This window comes from Ascaphus truei, chromosome 3 (genome assembly GCF_040206685.1).
Source record: "Ascaphus truei isolate aAscTru1 chromosome 3, aAscTru1.hap1, whole genome shotgun sequence".
NCBI classification, from domain to species: Eukaryota; Metazoa; Chordata; class Amphibia; order Anura; family Ascaphidae; genus Ascaphus; species Ascaphus truei.
Genome location: NC_134485.1, coordinates 194,251,565 through 194,268,784, shown reverse-complemented (window position 1 = coordinate 194,268,784; position 17,220 = coordinate 194,251,565). Strand labels below are relative to the sequence as shown.

At 42.5% G+C, this 17,220-nt stretch overlaps 2 protein-coding genes across 8 annotated transcripts in view; one reads left to right on the top strand and one right to left on the bottom strand.

Moving 5' to 3' along the window:
• UNC45B (unc-45 myosin chaperone B) overlaps positions 1-2,216 on the top strand; it is a 64,899-nt gene extending 62,683 nt beyond the window's left edge. The window contains exon 20 of the mRNA XM_075589886.1: positions 1,359-2,216. Coding sequence (XP_075446001.1) covers positions 1,359-1,619 — 261 coding nt within the window. The 3' untranslated portion in view covers positions 1,620-2,216. The remainder of the gene's footprint in view (positions 1-1,358) is intronic.
• A 9,562-nt stretch (positions 2,217-11,778) lies between these two features.
• LOC142489328 (schlafen family member 13-like) overlaps positions 11,779-17,220 on the bottom strand; it is a 76,140-nt gene continuing 70,698 nt past the window's right edge. For all 7 annotated transcript variants that reach the window (XM_075589884.1, XM_075589878.1, XM_075589879.1 and 4 more), the window contains one exon: positions 11,779-13,490. In XM_075589884.1, coding sequence (XP_075445999.1) covers positions 12,713-13,490 — 778 coding nt within the window. In that variant the 3' untranslated portion in view covers positions 11,779-12,712. The remainder of the gene's footprint in view (positions 13,491-17,220) is intronic.

Here is a 17,220-nt window from a genome sequence, read left to right as displayed (position 1 = left end):
AAATGTAAGACAGCTTTAGTTTTGAAAGAATTTAGGCTGGTGGCAGCTTAAGAGTCTCCGGTATGTTGTTCCAGTTGTGAGGTGCACTGTAAGAGAAGGAGGAGCGGCCGGATACTTTATTGAACCTTGGGACCGTGAACAGTCTTTTGAAGTTAGATCTCGGGTGATTAGTGCTTCATGTGGTAGGGGTGAGGAGCTTATTCAGATAGGTGGGTAGCTTGGCCAGAAAGTATTTGAAGGCAAGACAAGAAAATGTATTTTGCGCCTAGACTCAAGGGATGCCTAATCTAGTTCTTTCAGTATTTCACAGTGATGTTTGTAAGCTCCTCAGGGCAGGGACCACACTTCCTATTGTTACTGTAATTTCTGAAGCGCTTATTCCCATTATGTGTTCTATTATTATGTCACATGTATTACTGCTGTAAAGTGCTATGTACATAAATGGCGCTATATAAATAAAAATATACATACATACATCCATGTGTGTTGTAGTTATACTAGAGGACAAAGCGGCATATTGAGTTGTAGAGGATGTCGTACCTGTGAGTACGAGACCTGCATATGGAATAAGGGTTAATACACAGCTCTCTAGCTCGTCCACTCACCTTTGCAAAGGTCTCTCAAATTAACAATATCTCCCCTCACTCCGTCCCCAAATACCATTTGCCACAAACAACACACTGATGAACACATCTTAGATATACAACTAGGGTTAATACACACGGCTACTCTAGCCAACTCACCTTTCTCCTCCGCAAGGTACTTTCAATAAGTACAGTACAGTCCCATGTATATTCCAAACACCCTGTTGACACATCATCATTGTTGTAATCATGGTCAAATAATAAATCAGTCATCCACAAGAAAACATAAAATGCAGCTACTGCATCAGCCAGAACCTCATAACCACTTAGAATCAGCAGAGCTACTTTTCCCATTACTTCCAATTATACACAAAGTATTGTGGTAAGGTTTATACCATCATTCTCTTTGTTTAGATTAAATGGTGTGCATTCTTAACAACTGGTTGGTTTTGCAATCAGTGACATGTTTTCTTCGTGGTTATAATCTTTGAAGGGCCCTAATGACAATCCCTGTACATCACACATGCTATTTTACTTATGTTTTTGGATCAAAATTAAAGCACTTCTCTGACAGCCAAGGCTGTGACTGGAAGCGAAGAGAAGTCATTGTTTTCAAAAGAAAAAAGGTTTCACGGTTTTCATACAGTTGAACACGGTCTTGTATAATATCATAGGTTTGTCCAATAAACCTCAGATGTTCCTTACAATGCTACCTTATGTTTCTATTGTACAGCTATGTAGTGATAATATCGGTGTGTGCTTGTCCCCTCCCAGACTACTCAGTGGTTGGAGATCCTGCAGAGGCTGTGCTTGATTGAAGACCTCCATGTTCAGCATCGTGGGGTTGTTATAGTCCACAACCTCATCTGCGCAGACAAGGAACTAGCTAAGAAGCTGCTGGAGTCCGAGATGCTGGAGATTCTGACAGTCATCGGCAAGCAGCAGGACAACCCCAAGAATCAGCACATTATCGATATAGCCCGGGTCACGCTGGTCAAATGCTTAGATTATGGGCTGATCAAGCCTTTCTCCTGAGTACTGCACAGTAACTACTGCTACTGTTATCGCATCTCATACATCAACAATACACCACAAGTCCATTACCCCTCATATAACCCTGTGACAGCCCCACTCTATCTGTAGGGAAGTAACAATTTGAATGTTGTTAAAATTATTTGGCCTTAAAGATGTAATGTTATTTGCAAATATACTTACTGGAGGTAAGCAGCTTATAGATCCAAACTGGTTTGTTCAATTTCTGTTTGTTTAGCATTTATAATGCAAAACTGCATTCAAGCTATGAAACAGTTTGTTAAAATCCTGGATTTGTAGATGCCTTAACATGCACAGTAACAAAGTAATCGCTCACAATAATTCATGTTTTGGAGTATGTAGTAAACTACGCATGCTGTAAACATTTGGGTTACTAGTCTCTCTATTCCCAGTTCTGTTATTAGTGGTTACTATGAAGGCTTAATGAAAAAAATAATAATAATATGCTTCCACCAGATCCTTTTTACTGAATATTACTGTTGCAAACCGAGTCAGAAGCTCAATACTTGTGCCAATATGCTGTGTAATATCTATGTTTAACCTGTTCAGCCAAAAGGTTTATAAAATGACTTTCTGTGACTGTGTTCTTTCATGATGTTTATTTGTTTTCTGGCTGAACTGGTATTGCCCTTACAACTCACTAAGCAATCAACCTCATTAGATATGTTCTACATCCCTGAGAGGGAACATATGACCATATTTATATACATACAGATGTAGCAAGCCTCATTGTTTTTATCACTGGGGCAAGCTGTGGGACAGTGATCTACCCTAGTGCCAGAGGATTATTGCTGGGGGGGGGTCAGATCTGTAAGAATGGCCCCACCCCCCACACAGTGACGTCGCGGCAGCGCTATCTCCAGACCAGCGGCTTTAAGATTTTTCAACCGCGATTCCGGAGACAGTAAGTCCTGCTACATCCACATATAGTCCCATCATTAAAAATACTCCAGAAGACACTTTCCAGCATAACTTATTGTTTATGGGTCGTAAAGGGCCATATGTATACAAAGTGAAAGGGCTATATGGTGTCTTTTGGCAAGGAAGGTATCTTGTGGAGTTGCACTTCTTAGGCCTCGGACATGGTCAAAAAGACCGTGCTGAGGCGCGCTGAGGAGAAACATTATCCCTATCAGCGCGGCTTTAGACGGCCTGCGGAGGCGGTTGGAATTTTACCCGACAGACCAATTTTAGTTTTCTTGCTGAGGGAAGCGCAGGGCTGGTCACATGACTGCCAGAAGCCAATGGCAGTCCGTGACGTCGGCGCGGTGGCGTGCTAGCCCCGCCTCCTGCTCCGCCTCCCGAAAGCCTCCCACCCGGCACACAAGCGCGCTCACTGGTGCTCATGCAGGGACAAGAAAAATCACCTCCTTGAGCAGGAGAGCATGAGCGTCAGCGCTGCCCAGCGCCGCTCCCTGCACCATGTCCCAGGCCTTAGGCATAAGCATGTAGGTTTACATGATATATTTGGACACATTTTCTCCATAAGACAGACACCTTCCTTGGTGAAAAACACTACAGTCCATTTACTTGAATGGGCCATAAAAGGTTATATTTACTAAGCCATTCTGGAAGGTGTATGTAACGTATAAACTACTTTGTAAAATATGGCCCATCATGTAAATTTCCATCTCATTTAATTATGTTTGCTCCTCCCCAAGTCCTTTCTTAGCTTTCTTATCATTTAACAAAATTTCGAAAAGTTGTTTGTAGTTATCATAATTTTTTGGGGAGATGTTTTGGATGCAACATGAAAAGTAGCGCTTGGTAGTATAAGAAATCTAAATTTTGGTACCAATAGTAATCCACTTTCAATTAATTTACAGTATATCCTTATAACTTTTTTGGAGTCACTCATCTTTCATAACAATGTCATTACTCCGCCAACTCAAACTTAACATGTCAAAGGCGGAGCTCCTCATACTTCCTCCCAGGACATACTTGAAAAAGAGAGGTAACACTCAATGTTTTACTTCCTGATCATTTAAAATCAGAGACAAAAAATGAAACATAGACAGAGCCCAGTGCTACATCCATTGACACAAATACACAGTACAGTGCCTATATATATATATATATATATATATATATATATTTATATATATATATAGATAGATATCTGTTGAAAAAAATGGTCTTTTAGTTTAACTCTTTGGCCAAAGTGTCGTAAGCCCATGAGCCCTTCCAAGGCAGACCACATCTCATGGGTCCTAACACTAATATAAATTCTTAATAACCTGTACATTACCAGGAAGAATGATTTATAATAGAACTATGCAACTAATTTTTACACATTTAAGTCTGATTGAAGCTCTTATTAACCTGTACACTACCAGGAAAAGCACTCTGTATTAGATTTGTCGCAATCAAACTGCATGCAAGTTCCCATGAGTGTGGAAGGTGAAATGGAGTGAGCTTTAACCATTTAAAAGTGGGAGGGGTGAGCTTCAAACCTGGGAAGGAGGAGCCACCCTCCAAATCAGCTGGGAACAGCTGAAGAGAATTGCAAAACATACAGAACCCCTATAAGCTCATATTGAACCCCCAAAATAACCACAACGTATATATATATGCATCTAAGTGTCAAAGAGGAGTGCTACTGAGCATGGCAATCAAATTTTGACACAGCGTTTAGTTTACGGTAGTCATTGCAAAACCTTGTTGTACCGTCTGGTTTTGGGACTAAAACTATAGGGCTGTTCCACCCACTTTGGGATTCTTCAATTACACCTAGTTTTAGCATTTTTTTTAACCTCTAAACTTATAGCCTCCCTTTTGGCCTCTGGGATTCGGTACGGTTTAAGGTTAACTCGGACCCCCGGTTCAGAGACTAGGTCATGTTCAATTACTCTAGTTCTACCTGGCTTTGTAGAGAACACTTCTTTGTTTCTTCTCACTAGGTTCTGGACCTCGTTTCTGATGAACGGACAGGGTTTCAGCTATGCTAACCTCTGGGTCAGTTTCTCGATTCTCTGACGGACCTGGGGGTACTAGGGTTAACAAGACCTCTCTATCTTTCCAGGGCTTAAGTAGGTTTACATGGTAGATTTGCTCAGGTTTCCTCCTACCTGGCTGTCTCACCTTGTAATTTACTTCTCCCACTTTTTCTAAGACCTCATATGGCCCATGCCACTTAGCAAGGAATTTACTCTCTACGGTGGGAACCAGAACTAGCACCATGTCGCCTGGATAAAAAATTCTGACCCTAGCACCCTTATTATACGTATTCCTCTGTGCCTCTTGAGTTTTTTCCATGTGTTCCCTCACTATAGGTAGGACTGCAGCCATGCGATCCTGCATCTGGGCAACATGTTCTATTACACTTCTGTATGGGGTAACCTCGTGTTCCCAAGTCTCTTTGGCTATATCTAGTAAGCCCCTTGGGTGTCGGCCATACAATAGTTCAAACGGGGAGAAGCCTGTGGATGATTGGGGAACCACCCTAATGGCAAATAACAGGTAGGGTAACAAACAATCCCAGTTTTTCCCATCCTAATCGATCACCCGGCATAACATGTTCTTTAAGGTTTTATTGAACCGTTCCAGTAAACCATCTGTTTGTGGATGATAGACTGAGGTTCTGAGATGCTTGAGTTTACATAACTTTTTTGTTACTTGTGACATAAATGGTGTTCCCTGGTCAGTTAAGATCTCTTTAGGAATTCCGACCCGGGTAAACAGAACTATTAACTCTTTTGCTATGTTTTTAGCAGAGGTGCTATGTAGGGGAACTGCCTCCGGATATCGGGTGGCATAATCTAATATTACCAATATATGCTGATGTCCCCTAGCAGACTTTATTAGGGGTCCTACTAGATCCATAACAATCCGGTCAAATGGTACATCTATTATGGGAAGGGGTACCAATGGGCTGCGGTACGCCTTGAACGGGGCGGTGATCTGACATACTGGGCATGAGGAGCAATAATTTGTAATTTCTGCCAGAACCCCAGGCCAATAGAAGCTTCGGAGAACCTTTTCTTTTGTCTTTTCCACCCCTAGGTGTCCCCCCAATGGGTGACTATGTGCGAGGTTTATACTACATTACGGAATGTCCGTGGTACCAGCAATTGTTTAGTTATAATGGATTTCCTCCTATCAACCCGATATACTAGTTCATTTTCTACCTCGAATTAGGGGTAGGCAAGTGACCTATCTGGTTGGCCAGAGGTACTATTCTGGTCCCGTATATTCCCCCTTGCTTCCGCTAATGTGGGGTCTTCCCACTGGGCCTTCTTAAAACTCCCAGGACTGACCTCTAGGTCAGCGAAGGTCTTACCCTGTTCTGGGGTGGTAAGCGCCTGTTCAACATCTTGATTTGGGGTATTCCCTACCAAGGTAGCCATGGGAAAGGGAATTTTACAGCACTCTTCCTCTTTCCACTTTTTATTTGGGCCCTCGTCAACCTCTATTTCTGAAAAAGAGAAAGGATTTGTTTCTTCTGTTACTTCTTTATGGTCCGCTATTGAACTCTGGGAGCTATTCTGAGAGGACAACATTTTTAGAAAATGGGGAAAATCGGTCCCTATTAACACATCATGTGCCAGTTTGGGTACTATACCGACTTTGAAATCTAAAGAACCAAACTCTGTTTCAATAAGAATATCAACAGTGGAATATTCGTGATTATCCCCATGTATACAACAAATTGCCACTCTTTGTGAACTGTTTATCTGTTTTTTCCCAATGGGCAACAGGTATTCGGACACTAGTGTAACCATACTCCCAGAGTCAAGAAGTGCCCAAACCCTCTTACCATTTACCTTTACAAATGCCCAGAGATGGTTATTCAAGGGGTCCTCTGGGCTAGGGCCCATATATTGGGACCACAACGAATAAGGTTCAACGCTGTTGCATTGCATTGGTTCAGCATTTAGTGGGCAGACTTTCGCGGTGTGGCCCCTCTCATAACAATTTACACATTTAGGTACAGTCTGTGTCCCAATTAGAGCCCTTTTTCGGCTCCCCATGTTGGCTGTTGCCCTTAGTATGTGAGCCACTGTTGCTGGTGCTGTGTGAAGGCGGTCGTCGCTCTTCAGCCCCCCTTAACCCTGATATCCTTTTACCATCTGGAAGAGTCCTGGAACCTTGGGTAGTGGGATGCTCCATGACTGTGGGTTGCAGGAGCTCTTCTGCTGCATTGTACCTTTCTACGAGGGCCACCAGCTCATCTGCATTGTGGGGGTCACTCTGACTGACCCAACTGCGTAGGGCAGAGGGAAGTTTCCTCAAGAACTGGTCCATGACCAACCGTTCCACGATATGGCTTGCTGAGTTGATCTCGGGTTGTAGCCACTTCCGAGTGAGATGGATGAGGTCATACATCTGGCTTAGGGTGGCTTTATCCAACGTGAAGGACAATGCATGGAACCTTTGGGCGTGAACAGCCGTGGTTACGCCGAGGCGGGCGAGGATCTCGAACTTCAATTTTGCATAGACGTTAGCTGCGGCTGGCTCTAGATCAAAGTAAGCCTTCTGGGGTTCGCCGCTTAAGAAGGGTGCGATTAGACTGGCCCACTCAGCTTCTGGCCAACCCTCTCTCTGTGCTGTGCGTTCAAAAGTGAGAAGATAGGTTTCAACATCATCCGAGGGCCCCATCTTCTGAAGGTAGTGGCTTGCCCTGGTCATTTTCGGGCCTGGGACTGCGTCTGCCAGTGGAGTCTTAATGATAGTCTCTCTCAGGATCTCGAGTTCCTGCTGTAAGCCCTGGGCGAACCGTTGTTGCTCCTCTCTCAGCAAGCGATTTGTCTCTTGCTGGGTTGCATTCGCCTCTTGCAGGGCTGTTAGCAGCTGTTGCTGGGTTGCATACGCCTCTTGCAGGGCTGCATTTGTCTGTTGCTGGTTTGCATTCGCGCTTAGCAAGGCTGCATTCGCCTGTTGCTGGGTTTCATTCGTCTCTTTCTGGGCAGCGACATTGCGTACCAACGCACTCACCACGTCATCCATCTTGTTCGGGGGGAAGAAAAAGAGAGAAAAAAAACCTCTTTTTTTTTTTTAAGTTCTTTTACCCGCAGACCTTTTAGTGTTCTGCCCGCATTCTCCACCATATTTGACAAACGGCTTACTCCGGGGCTCCGACGTCTGTCCAGGACTTCTAGAACACAGTCTTTTAGGGTAGGTTAAATGACGAGGCGTAACGTGCTGTTCCTTTAAACAGGCTACTGCCTGGTTTATTCAGTCCCAGGCACTGAGACTGCCACACTGCATACAAAAGAAACACAAGCAAAACAAAAGCCTGCTCACCTGAGCAATAACTTAACTGAGGTTTACCCTGACTGGGATTGGGGCGGCTTATCCGCATCCAACAAACAAAAATAAGGAACTTTGCAATTTGATAAAGGTACAAAATGATTCAACCTGTTTGGGGAGAGCCTTTTCCCCTCTCTGCTTCCAGCAGCCTTCCTGCCTTACAGTCTCTTGGGGAGAGGGACCAGGAAATCAGCCTTACATATCTGATTTCCACCTAGCAGGACAGGTGACAGAAATCAGGCAGCAGACAAACTCTGGTCTGGATCCCTCACCCCTCAGTTCCAGCACTTGACAAAATGTGGGATGGAGTGCATGCATTCTAAGGCTGCACTTTCCAGCCTAAACAGGATAGAAGCTGTTCAGTATCCTGGGAGCCTTATATATGGAATTTATTACCATCCCCTGGTTTCTGTCACACAGCATATTGAGTGGTAGAGGGTATCAAGTTTGCCAAGGTGATTTTGGGGTGCCGTGCGACATACTACGTCCCCATAGTCTATAATTGGCATCAGCATCTGTTGTGTGATGCGCTTTCTGACCAGCAGACTTAGGGAGGATTTGTTCCTACTGTGTAGAACGCATATTCCTCCACCCCCAATCGCAGATAGAGTGCATGTAAGGGGAATCTATATGTATGTTACCAGGTGTGTGGTGCTTTTACCTGTCAGGTTCACAGGAGGCCTGAACCTCCGCCAGTGAGAGCCTGGGATGTATCCTCTGGAACGATCTTACATAACAGCGCCGCCACCTGTGTAGGATTCTATGGGTAGAATGTCCCCTACACAAGACCCACATATATTAACCACATACACCAAAAGGTATATATAACACAGGTTTACTATATGGGCAGATAACACAATACACATACATCAACAATATGACATCAACAGTAAACTTCAGTGTCACCCTGTAACATTACTAAGCACAACTATCCTCCACCTCGCAGGACCTTAACCTCACACTGTATTCCCAAAGTCCTTGTACCTAAAAGTCTCACAACCCCACCCATGTGTGGAACAGCGCTGCCCACTAAGATGAAGTGTAAGTTGGTACACTTGGTGATTTGGATAGTACCTGCCCGGTGCTCCTGCACCCGGGTACTGCAGAACAATGGAAGAGGACCCATCTGTGCCAAGCGCCGAAGCCTCTGCGATGGCGTCCTCCTGGTGGATGGTCTCCTTCTGAGGAAGCTCACCGCTCAGACTGTCTCTGTCTCTGCAGAGAATGATTCCCTGCACACTGACCCTTCTTGTCAGAGCACACAGCACTGCAGCTGTGTTCCTGACTAAACTCACACTCTGCTAAGGGCAGGGTCCCTACCTAAGGGGCCGTCTCTACAGTAGCACAATCTGAAGGGGAGTTGGGCCTAGTTGGGGCCTAGGGGGTAACCTGGCCTAGTGTAAGAAGCCACTTGCTCCCTACACACACTACTTCCCCCTACCGTATCCCAGCACCAACTGACTCGCATGGTCTGTGCACAACAATGTATTTTTCTCCAGCAGGAGAAGCTGCAAGCCCTACTGGCTGTCTGGCTGCATGTGACAGAGATCATAGGGCAGTCCCCAGAGGCTGCTGGGTGTTGTTGTTCCCCATAGAGCTTTCTATCATTGGGGCCGCATGCGCGATCTGCACTGCGCATGCGCGAGTCTGTAATGGCCGACGCCGCTGCTAGCTGCACATGCACGACCTTGATGAACCCCTGCGCTACGGTGCGCCATCTCTGCAAACCCTTCCTTTCTGTAATGGCCGCCGCATCGCGTCTGCACGGACATAACAAAGATGGCAGCGCCCTGCCTCCGACGCCACAGGGAGACCCCGGCGATGCACTCGCAGCATCTCCTACCGGAGCGAGGGTGAGTGAAAAAGAAAGGGGGAACTGGGGAGCCAAAGGGATCCTGGCTACATGTATATAGTACACCTTGTTTGGCATAGGTTTTGGATGTCAGGGTATCAATGTGCGGATGGCGCTATACAAAGATATACATACATAACTTCGTTTAATGTACCACACCTGTCAGCTTCATTTGTGCAGAGGCTTTTGCTGACTCACATATTACAACTCACCAATTGCATATTTGAATAAAGAGTATTCATCTCCATATATGTGCCTGAGAGCGTGAAGGGGTTAAGTCCCTCACTCTGCCAGGAACAGGAAACAACACTATCGGTCAGGTCTCCTATGGTGTTTTAAGTCCACTCCTGATTACAGGTTTAAAAGGTAAGCAACTACTCCTGTCAGTTCTCCAGAACTTGTAAGAAGACAGGTTCACGTTCCCAGAAAGACTGACTGGAGACAGCTGGAAAACAGGACTTGACAATCTGCAACAGAAGCCTGCTAGGGAAGCAGGGCTTCAAAATCCTAGAAACACTGCCATGAGACAGCTGGGACTCTTACCTGCTACCACAGATAAGGACATTTGCTGATTCTGGCTATATTCATATTCTATTTATTATTTTACTTTTTTACTCCACTTTATAAAGATAGTGCATCCGGATTTACCAGTCTGGGAAATAAAGGACATTTTGTGTTTGAATACATAGTGTGGAGTAGTTACCAACCCGACCCAGAGGTTACCCCGTTACAGTGCCCTTGAAAAATATCTAACATATATTTTGAGTACATTCATATACAGTTAAGTAACATCCAGCCTTCCTAAACCAGAAGGGGCATATTGCCTAATGTGGTGCTAAACCATAAGATGGTAATATGGCCCTTTCACTTATGGCTTAGTAAATGCTTCGTTAATAGGGGCCTCAGTGTTCCCTGGGTCCAAACCCCCAAAACTTGTGTGATTTAATTCTAAATGTGAGAACATGCATTATAGAATGGTCTGTAAATATTAATGTATGAAGCTATAGATGTAGCCCAACATATTTCCCTTTACCACAGCTGAATGTGGTCACACTCCCCAGCAAACCTGCACACCAAATTAATCAAGTTTGGGCAAATACAGTAGGTTTCTTTGCTGCAGTCCTAGAGGAAATAAGTCAGGCTACATCTGTATTATTATTGCGAACCTCTTATCTCTCTGATTCCAATACTTTACTGCACATGCTATTTGTATTTTCAAAAAGGTCACATTAAAAACAGGAGTACAAAATAAGTAATACTTTCTATATTTCAAATCATTTAACCAGGTAAAATGAACAACCACTTATTGCAAAGCAAGAATATTTATTTATTGGAAAGAAGCAATACAGCATGGCTATCAATGATGGTTTTACAAAGACATGTCAAAGGGCACATTACTTGCAGGCTAAGTTTTCTAATTAAGCAATAGATCATTTTGTATCTTCAGCACATAGGAGCAAAAAGTAGTGTAGAAAAATTAGTACATGCAGAAAAATCCCTATTCCCTTTTGCCAACGCAAAAGAACATAACATCTGTCTATATTTTTAAACATTGAGATGTTTCAAATCACATCTTTATAAGATGAAAAAGGATACAGTTTAAACAGACTAATAATCATGGTAAATGATTTACATTGATATTTTAGTTTTGATTGCTTCATTAAGGATCATTTATCCATTTTTCTAATTAGTGTATATAAATGTAGTTTATTATATAACTGAATTCTCATAATGCATATCTAATGGATACTAAAAAGAGGCCTGAGTATTTACAAGTACTAATTTAAGTGTTGGTGTCAAGTATGAGTGGTTATTTAGAAGAGTTAGAACTACTGTGGCGCCGACGAGTATTCTAAAACAAATCTGGGGCAATCACCAACAAGATCCAGGTACATGCTGCAACATTTCAGTGACATTTCTGCACAGACTAATGGCCCATCGGATTAACAGTGGGGGTCACTGGCAGTCCCATTCAAACTGAATGGGACTGCCAGGAACCCCTACTGTGTTAATCCGATGGGCCATTAGTCTCTGCAGAAATGTCACTGAAATGTTGCAGCATGTACCTGGATCTCGTTGGTGATAGCCCCAGATTTTCCAAGGCAAGTTTTAGAATACTCGTCGGCGCACCTGTACTTGCAGTGTTTTAGAGATGTTAATATTTTCAACATACAGAATGTAAAACAACTGCGTGCATAGTTCAATAACCATTACTTGTTTTGTGGCATCTCCAAAACCAGAGGTGACTTTAAAAAATATTCTTTTGTACATAGCATGCTTTTCAAACAGTATATCTTTATCGAGCAACTGCAAAGGATGCATACAAATGAAGTTTATTTTGAGCATAGTAATTGGATTCCATTGTTATATTATACATGGATATACAGTAACGTTGTGTAATTATATTTATTTAGACCTCATAGGCATACGACTGGTAATTTTATTCTGCTAACAGCATTATTGAAATGACTAGCTCAGAATGGCAGATTCATACAGACCAAGTAAAATAGCAGTTAATGTGCAAGTCTTGAATATGGAAGCTGGTGAATTCCAGTCACTAACACTCTGGTTGACCGTGTACAAGTCACATCATTAGCTTAGAAGATCTACAAGACAGGAAATATATATATATATATATATATATATATATATATATATATATATATATATATATATATATATAATGGTGGCACTTAACAAAATTTTAAAAAGGAAGGAGGAACTAAAAAAAAAAAAAAAAGTATTGGTCATTTAAAAAAAATAATGTTGTTTATAGATGCCATATACTAGGACACCACTCCTGAAGTGAATGAGAACAGTCCGAATTCGGACATTAAAGACATTTTTTTCTATATTCCATTTCTTTCTTTTAGATATGGGTACTTTTATCATGCAGTGCGGGATTGCAAGGATCAGTATACAGTTGCTGTATGGACAATAAACACCAATTGCATTAAGCAATCTAAAGTGGCTATTATTTGATTGGACGCTTTTCATACAGTACATGAAGTTTTGTGTAAGCTCTTGATACTGCACAGAGCAGAATATTAGAAGTAACTTCACTTTGTAATGGTACAGGATTAATTGCAAATACAATGCTTCGTTCAAGCCCACTAAAACAACGAATACTATCAAGTACAAAAACATCTTCCCGGACTGACCATGCCTCCACGCAAGGAGGTAATCTATATTTGCTCATTGCAGTGCTCAGCATTTCCTTGTAGGCCTCGACGTCATTATGTGTGTTGCATAAAATAGCGATGTGTTTAGCCATATAGCCGTGTTTCAAGTAATGGTTGCATGTTTGTGCCACGTATTCCGCAACTTCTTTCTTTTCTAGGCTGTTTTTTTCTTCATAAAAGCCTTTTACTTGGTGAGTACATTTAGAGTCCTTTAATAACCTCCTTAAAAAGATTGATTGTTGAGTATTACTGGAAGCTATCTCATTCATAGGTTGCATCATGACATTATAAATATCTGTAGCATTGCGAACCACTGTTGTCAGAAATTCCTTGTTTTGCTGCTGCAGTGGTGGGAGGCCGGATTCATACGGGTGACTTGACTGGAAATAATCCAGGAAAATCCAAAACACACCAGTCTCCTGACAAATGCGTTTTGCCTTCTGGTACCAATCAGACTTTTCAGTACGAAAATTTTGCGCTTCATCAACTATAATATGCTTAATATCTTCAACATGAAAAAAATTCTCCATAAATGTACTTCGTGTTACAGCCAAGCAAATCTTTTTGTTCCTAAAAAAGAAGCAAGTACATTTGTTTAAATGTTAGAAAATGATTGCAATGCTTAGTATTAGGAAATCATTATTATTTAAACCCAGCATATGATGTAGTGCTTACAGTATCCACAAATTGGCACTACAGTATAGCCCTTTATTGAAGTATCTCAATGTTAAGGACCCATAATGGGATTTGAGGATACAAAAAAAATTAGAATATGTTTTGGCAACAAAAGTTTCTGTTTTTCAAGTTCTGCTATTTTATAAAAATATTAAATAATCTATTCCATAACCAAGATTAAAAAGTTAACACCCAAAGCTCAACTATTAATGATTAATGATGAATTAAATCACATTATAAAAGAGTTTTGCTGTTGCATAAATATTATGGTTATAAGGAAGGTTTTAATCACTGAAAAGCAAATAAGATATTTCTGGAAGATATGTGCACAATAATTTTGTTATACTGTATATTTTAAAATACTAATGTATACAATTGTTGCTCATGTTAGAGCAAATGCTTAAAGCTGCAGTTCAGTCAATATCCTGCATGTGTGTTTTTTGTAATAAATCAGTTCTGTAGTAAGAAAAAATACTTTTAGCATTTTCTGTTTTTTAAAAAACAACTTTGAAAGACCAATTTTCTTGTATTCTATTTTAACAACCATTTGCTAAGGCACTGCCCCTTCATGTCCTGTCACAAGCCCTGGCACACCCCTTTGTCAGCCCTGCCCTCCCTCTAGCACATGTCAGTGCAGTAGTGCTCATGAATATTCATGAGCTTCCATTGAGAGAAAGAAGCAGAAGAAAAACAGATCCCTTCACTAATGATGTCACCAAATTTTGCCGATCAATACATGGAGAACGAATTGACCGGCAGCTATACAGTTCTTTAGGTAATTAGAGATTGCACACATGAAACTATTGAAGTAAAAAAATAAATTAAAAAAAAAAAAAAAAGACTGAACTGCAGCTTTAAAGACAAAATCAGAAAACACATGCATTCCAAAATGTTAGGATTTAGGCATTACGATTATTGCATTTTCTACAAACAGATGATATGCTAACCAGGGCCGGCGAGGCCGAGTGCAGATTGAGTTTGGTGGGGCTTCTTACCTTGTCTGGAGCAGGCCTCTCCTCCTGCTACTATGTGTCTCCTTGACGGCACATGATGCGTGGGGCCTCTTTCCGCCCTCTCGCCATGTGACGTCACATTGTCACATGGTAGCAGGAGGACATGCCGGCACTTACTGAAGCCTCGCTCTCTCCCCCGGCAATTAAATGTGGTGTCAAACTGTGATTACGGAAGTTGGGCGGGGAATACGGTGGGCCTCTGTAAGTGCAAGTCTCGGTGGAGTCGCACTGAATGCACTGCCATTAAGCCAGCCCACCCTTGTATTAACTAGTGCACTTTTTAAGTCTCCTAAAACGTCAGGACTAAGTAAAGCACAATTCTTGGCTATAAACAGGAACTGACTGGTTATATGGACAATTCTACGTCAAAAGCTGGCAAAATGCCATAGTATAGTCCACTTTACACAGTAACAAAGAACAAAAATTGAACTTAATTAACTAGAACATGCTGACTAGATTAACTATGGAAAGATTGCATTTAAAAAAAAAAAAACGAGATTGCATTACAGCCTTGTACACATTTTTACTGAGCAGCTGGTAGTGTTTTCCCCTTGGCAGAGGGTACACACACACACACACACACACACACACACACACACACACCCTCCAACTGCACCATTTAGCAGGCACTGTACCTGTTGTATGTCCTGTACCTAATATATTCAGCTGTACCTATACTACCTATTCGTCAGTGGCTGAAGCTTTATCAAATTGTAGTTGCTGGGAGATTACGTATCTGCTAAGGATCAGCTGGTTGGGAGAGGGGAGGAGATTTAATACCACTTCAATGAGATTAGTTGCTGTAAAATGTGATTTGCGCCATTCATGACATTAGCGATTTTGCCAACCAAGCTTCCCCTGGTTGGCAAACCAGGCAGTCATTATGAAGGCCTTTGATATAACGCTACAGCGCAAAACGTGTAGGCGGGCTATATGCTTCCGCTTTTTAATGTGACCAAATAAATTAATCTTTTATGGTGCGTACTTATCTTAATTTTTTTCAAAAGCAATTCATCTGTAGTGCGACGTTTTTTCCTACATTACCATTTGCAGCTACTCCAAACAGATTGCACACTCAATACCCTAGGACGCATGGGATCGAAGTTTGGACGCTGCATTACTTAAGAGAGTCCTTCTGTTATTATACAGCACGACTCATTCCCCCAGATGGTTATATGAAAACCTACTCAAGCCTTATATATTGAAGCTATGGATACCGTAATGGTACTTGTTGCTGAAATATATATATGCTCTATGCCTATCACTAGTTCTGAGCACCACACATGTTTCTGGATTCTAGACTTATTTACAGTATGAGTTTTGGGGTTGGCCATTGGGCCGTGGATGGTTTTTTAATGTTATTTTTGGCCATTAACCGTGTAACATACAAGGGCTATGTAATCATTTAGTTAATGCTTCCCTTGTGAGCACATGTGCCTACCTAGGCTCTGCTTAAGAGGGCTTAGGTAGCCCAACTCAATGGTTTCTTTAATTATGTATATACCTAGTTATCGTGTGTGTGTGTGCGTGTATATATATATTTAAGTAATAATCCCAGAAGGACAGGGCATTACTGGCTAATAATGCCCTGGCTGGAAGAGTTGAAGGCCCGAGGCGAAGCCGAGGGACTTTAACCCAGCCAGGGCAATATTGGCCAGTAATGCCCTGTTCTGAGGGGATTATTACTATTATAGGCTAAATGTAGACTTATTTCATAAATAATAGACACTTTTTTATAGTTAAATAGATTTTTTAATTAAAATAAAATGGTAAATACATGAAACCACCTCTATATACTCTTACACTGCAGATATCTATATCCACACACTGCCGCCCCCTCTGTGTACACACACACAGTAGCTCAACACACACAAACTGCTGCTACACACACACAACACAGCACCTCTACACACAGCCAGGGCCGCCAACAGAAATCATGGGGCCCGGGACAAATGAAAGGAGCAGGCCCCCCCATAGCGTACCCCCCCCCCCGAACCCATAGCGCACCTACCACGAAAAAATATCTTTTAGCGTGCAACTTTTACTTAACTGTTTTCTTATTGTGATACAGAAAAAAATGTTACAATGCAACCTATTTATTTTTATATTTTCAACAAAAGACGTGACTGCCTGCCTGGGTGGCTGACTGACGGTGGGTGGGTGAATGACGTGGGTGGGTGATTGACGGTGGGTGGGTGAATGACAGTGGGTGTGTGGGTGAATGACGGTGTGTGTGGACGGTTTGAATGACAGTTCGGTGAATGACGGTGGGTGGATGAATGAGGGTGGGTGGATAAATGAGGGTGGGTGGGTGGGTGAATGACAGTGGGTGGGTGGGTGAATGACAGTGGGTGGGTGGGTGAATGACAGTGGGTGGGTGGGTGAGTGACAGTGGGTGGGTGGGAGAATGACGGTCGGTGGGTGGGTGAATGACGGTGGGTGGGTGAATGACAGTGGGTTGGTGGATGACAGTGGGTGGGTGGATGACAGTGGGTGGGTGGATGACAGTGGGTGGGTGGATGACAGTGGGTGGGAGACACTGACTGGGTGGGTGGGAGACTGACTTTGACAGGGACTGGGTGGGAGACAGTGACTGGGTGAGTGGGAGACAG